The sequence below is a fragment of the Mandrillus leucophaeus genome, unplaced genomic scaffold, assembly GCF_000951045.1.
Source record: "Mandrillus leucophaeus isolate KB7577 unplaced genomic scaffold, Mleu.le_1.0 Scaffold1928, whole genome shotgun sequence".
NCBI lineage: Eukaryota > Metazoa > Chordata > Mammalia > Primates > Cercopithecidae > Mandrillus > Mandrillus leucophaeus.
Window position 1 is genome coordinate 85270 of NW_012101952.1, and position 5516 is coordinate 90785.

Sequence of the window (5516 nt, forward strand, 5' to 3'; positions counted from 1 at the left end):
ATGTATCACTAGATGAATGCCTGTGTCCTGGATAAAATGCTCCCAGCCACTTCAGACCCTGTTCTTCTGTCTCTCCAACCGGAAAAGCAATTCTTGTCCTTATATTTGTTTTGGTTGTGTTTTTCCTTGAAAAACTCTCATGGTTTTCTCTTTTTGCCAAGTGTGAATTCTTTCTTTTTAACTAGACATTGGACAATATAGTGTGTAGATTGACTTGCAATTTTTTTTTTTTTTTTTTTTTGGAATAGGAGAAAATAAAAAGGCAACAGTAGTCTTAATCCTTGGAAATACTGTCTGAGTCAGTATCTGCCTCAAAGGTCAGAAAATTTTATGCCTTTGATTTCTTCTGTGACTATCCTAATTTTATTTTTATTTTTTGTTAGCTCATCTTGGTTGCCACAGACATTCCAAGAACTCTTTTCAATGCAGTTTTTACCTCCTTGTTCCTCAGACTGTAGACAAGAGGACTAAGTAAGGGAGTAACCACTGTGTAGGTCACTGCCACCAACTGATCCTTGTCTGAGGCAGACTTGGACTTGGGCCACAGATAGATAATAGAGGCACAGCCATAGTGGACAAAGACCACAGTGAGGTGTGAGGCATAGGTGGCAAAGGCCTTCTTCTTGCCCTCAGCTGAAGGGATCTTCAGGATGGTGTTAACTGTGAAGCCATAGGATATGAGAATTAACAGAAAAGACACCATAATTACCAGGATGCTGAGGCTAAATAAAGCCAGCTCTTTCACATGGGTGTCAGTGCAGGCTAACTTGATAACAGGTGCCATGTCACAGAAATGGTGGTTAACCCCGTTGGGGCCACAAAAAGGCATGTCACAAATGAGGTTGGTGGCCACCAAAGCAAAAAAGAAACCTGTGGCTCCTGAGAGAGAATCAACCCCAACCCCAGCCTTCTGTTCATGATAAGCGTGTACCTCAGAGGGTGACAAATGGCTACATAGCGATCATATCCCATCACAGCAATGAGGAAGCAGTTGGTGCAAGCAAAGGCAAGAAAGAAGAAGAGCTGGTTGGCACAGGCCATGAAGGTGATGGTCTTGGTGTCTGAGAGCTGGTGGACTAGCAGCTGAGGGATGATGACAAAAGTGTAGTAGGACTCAGAAAATGAAAGAATGAGTAGAAAGTCATACATGGGAGTGTGGAGAGTCCAGCTGAAGCGAATAACGGCCATGATGGTCACATTGGCCACCAAGATAGTCAAGTTTAGGAGAAGAAATATGACAAAAAGCAGCAACTGGAGCTCCCCCAGGCTGGAGAAACCCACCAGGATGAACTGTGTAACCACAGTGGTTTTGTTGAAACCTTGCATCTGAATAACTTTCTGTGAATGTGTTTGAAAGAGACAAAATGATAACTATCATTGTAATAAGAACATTTTCTCAACGCCTTCACTTTAAGTATATTGTCAGATTCATAATATTAACATCTCTTTCTCTTAGGCTATCTAGACATAGTAGACATAGACAGCCTCTTTAATGATTTTTCCAATAAATTATTGATCTGAAGTAACAGAGAAATGATTATCTACAGTATATACATACCCCAAAGTTAAAAGAATCCAACTATTTAACAAAGTGAAAAAATTCTCTCAGTTTAAGAAGAACATTACCTTTAATATGGAATAGAAAATTTAAATTGTTTTTCTTGTACTGTATGTATTTGGTCTTTGGGTGTATATTCTAACTTAGTAATTTGGTTTCTTTTCCTAATATAACAATCATTTAATTAGCATTATTGTAAAGGCACTAAAACACTGTGCCTCAAAGCATGGACTCAGGAACCAGAATGCTAGAGTTTGAAACTTGCCTTTGCACTTAGAGCTGTGAACTTCAGTGCGACAGTTTTTGTCATTTGTAAGACATAAATAATAGTAGAAGATATTATATAAGATTATTATAAGAATTAACTTAGATGATATCAGTAAAGTACTTGAAACAGTACTTAACACATAGTAACTCCAATCTATGTGTCAGCTGCTTTTACAACTAAGGAGTTGAGAGGCAAATATCCTGGTTTGATACTTGAACACTAGAAGAGCCTGGACCCTTAGATCAGGACAGTTTCTCTGCATTTGACTCATGTGTTCTTATCCTTGAGATTCTTTTTTCAAAATTGAGCAAAAATTTAAATATGCACAGTTAAAGAAAGAACTGTCATGTTTACATTAAAAATTATTTTCTTTTTAAATTTTATTTTGTATTAGCAACTAATAATTATAACTATTTATGGGGTATTATGTGATGTTTGGATACATGTATACATTGTGGAATGATCAAATCAGGGTTCTTTAATAAATCTACCCTTTTTTATCTAAGGAGTCTATAGCGTTTGAATTCTTTTTTATGATTCTATGATACTTGTTCTGTATGTTTCTGGAATTGTGAAGGGACACGAGTGTAAAACCTGAGTCAGAAGGTTATGGCATATCTGTCTATGAAACAAAATAGATCGATGATCCCTAGGGATGGGGTGGAGCAGGAAGTCTTAGGCTAAGTCTTCTTTCTATTGAAGAAAGGAGAGGAAATAACGTGAACACACTTTGAATCTCTTGCAAATAAAATAGCCAGAAAGTGCTAAATAGAAAGAGAAGAAACTATCTCAGGAACTTCTCATTATCTTATAGTCTAGGTTATTCCTCCTTCCAGAGCCCTAATCATTTTTACTTTCAGAATCAGTTTCAGAGATTCAGGAGAAACCAGATGTAATATTTGCACAACTCAACATCTCCCAACTTGTTGGCTACTTTAATGTCTATAAAATGTTAGGAGTTGTTTGACATGACAGACTTGGGTTTGTTCATTGTTCATCATCTCTGTTGTGGTTTATTTGCTTAGGTAGTTCCATACACCTGTTACAACAGCTTTTTCCTTTGTATCAGACCTTGCAGAAAATAAGATGTTTTCACCTAAGCTACCTCGTTTTGACTCTAACATCCTGGTAGATAGCCAAAGTGTATCTCTATCTCACAGGTAAGGCAAGTGTACTAAGTGCCCTCTCCTGGGCAGAGTAACCTGTGATCCTTATCTTTACATTTAACATGTCGCATTGAACATACCTCTTTATGTATTTGGCACTCTTTATAGATTATAAGCTTCTTAAGTGCAGGAATAACTTTTTTTTAATTAAAAAGTGAGTCCCTAGAATGTAACATAGTTTGTGATTTATCATATGCTAGAAGATTTTGACTTGATTAGAATGTCAGAAAATTAAATAATATTTTCAAGTGGTAGGTCTAGTACCAGAATTCAAGTCTTCTAACTTCAAATCCACTTTCTACTTACCACATTTTATGGCACCCATTCTTTACTTTATGAGAAGATGATTTGCCCATATGCTTTTCCCAAAGGACTAAAGCATAGTTTTGCACTGCTTGCTCAAGTAAAACTTATTTTTAGCATTTCTGACTTTTCTGGAATAATTTCATTTTAATTATCCAAGATTTGAATTATCAAATTTTACAACATGAGTTTTATTCTCTTTAATCCTAAGATTAGGGAAATAAGAAAAAAGGAAAAAGGGATAGGAAAGTAGGCAAATCAAGGATATGATTGATGAAAACACTCAAAGGCAAGGAAGCTCCAGGGGAGGTTGCTTAATTTCAATCACAGTTTTATGAATCAAACAACTTTCAATGTCTCCCTAAATCATCAGCTTCTTTTTTTTTGTGCTTTCCTTGGGATTTTGTTCTTTTCCAAATTTTCTTTTATTTTTGGCCCCACCCTTGTTTTTTTTTTTTTTTTTTTTTTTCGGTTTGTTTCCTTTCTTTTTTTTTTCCTTTTTTTTTCTTTTTCAATTTCTTTTCTTTCCCATGTTCTCCAATAAAGCTTCCCTGCCTACTAGAGTCCGTACAGATAGTTCATTCTCTTTGTAGCCCTTAGGGATTTTAAAATCATGCATGTATGGGAACAGGTTAGGTACTATCTTGTATTAATTTATAAATCAATTTGCCTATGTAGATGCCTCATAACCCTATTTACAATCTTTCTTTGAGGCAGGGGGAATAGCAATGTATTCTAAACAATCTGCAGCAGCTGCAAACAAAACTGGGCACATAACAGACACTAATTAAATACTTAATAAATTATGGCATGGTTTAATTCTTCTTTTGCTTACGAGTTTTTTCATATGCTATTTTTTCTAGAATGTATTCTCTGTTCTACTATAATTCATGGCATTCTAAAATGTTGATTTTTCTCAAAATCATCTTTTATTTAAGAAAGACAAATCTACACTGATGAGTTTTCATGTCTTTCTAGTTACTTCTGTTGTTTGGCCCCTCAGCATTTAAATTTGATACATTAAGATGGGGTGGGTGTCTATGGGTGTGTATGTGTCTGTATTTGTGTGTGTGTGTGCACTCTATCAGAGTGGAAGCTTTTTTATTTCAAGAAAAGAGCAAATAAAGTTTTACTTTGGCTCGGATCTTTTTTATAACAATAAAAACTATGCAACTGAATTCACATCTGAATTTTTGGTAGAAACTATTTCTTTCTTTTGATAGTAACTGATAAAGAAAATAGACTTACCTACTTTTGTTAAAAAGATCACTGAAGCTGTCATGTGAGTTTGCTGACTTATAGTCTGGTAGGTCTTTTAAATATTGAAAGAGGCAGCAGAAAGTCAGTTGTAAAATCAATGACATCTGTCCTGGAAGATTAAATAATTGGAAGAAAATGCACTGAAGCGTTACATAAAGAGCTTATATGCAGACTTAATTGTCCAAACCTTTTTAAGTCTTAAATAAGAGCTGAAAATAGTCTGGTCTATATTCATATGTCAATTCAGATTCTATATAATTGTATTTGAGAATATTTATAGCCTTCTGGGATTCTAAGGAGTAAGGCCTTCTGAGACTCAATAAGAGCTAAACCAAGAGAGAAATAAACGACTAACCTTGAACAAGGACATATTATTTAATACCAGAAGAAAAGAATTCAAATGGCAATAAAACATTCGATCTCTGCACAGCACTACAAATGTAGGTAAGTATTGCAGTGATTTTCTGACATCAAGGCTACAAAATGTTGAAATGGAAGGAGAAACCAAATTCTCCAACCAGGAGATATACAATAAAACTGTTTTGATAAGGCATAAGAGATGAAGGCAGGGGTTGGTGAGTGCAGGTATGCTTGGCACTTTTGTGAATTACATAAGTAGTCTTTGTTCTCCTAAAACAAAGCCTTGCAAAAAATTCAAAGAACTGAATATCTTAATTCTCTCCTAGGAATTATTGCAAGGAAATGACTTTCATCCAGCAACCATTCATTGAGTGCCATGATTTAGAGAGCCGTATATAAAGCATTATAGTGATACAAAGATAAAATATGTGAATTGATCTGCTCTGGTAGAGAAGACAGATGTAAGCAGATCTATGTGTAATAAGAGGTATAATGATGCTCAGTGTTATTGTGACATTAACAACAGGGGAGCTACAAGGATGAGCACCCCCAGCAGGGATCGCCTTACCACAACCAGGGCTGAGATTCAGCAAATGTTTTT

General features: G+C 35.5%; 1 protein-coding gene across 1 annotated transcript; it reads right to left on the bottom strand.

Annotated features, from left to right (window-relative positions):
• Positions 1–379: 379 nt before the first annotated feature.
• On the bottom strand, positions 380–1326 carry LOC105538474 (olfactory receptor 10T2-like). The gene is given in 2 exon segments (XM_011978347.1): positions 380–891; positions 894–1326. Coding segments are annotated over 2 exon segments (945 nt in total).
• Between the last annotated feature and the right edge of the window lie 4190 nt (positions 1327–5516).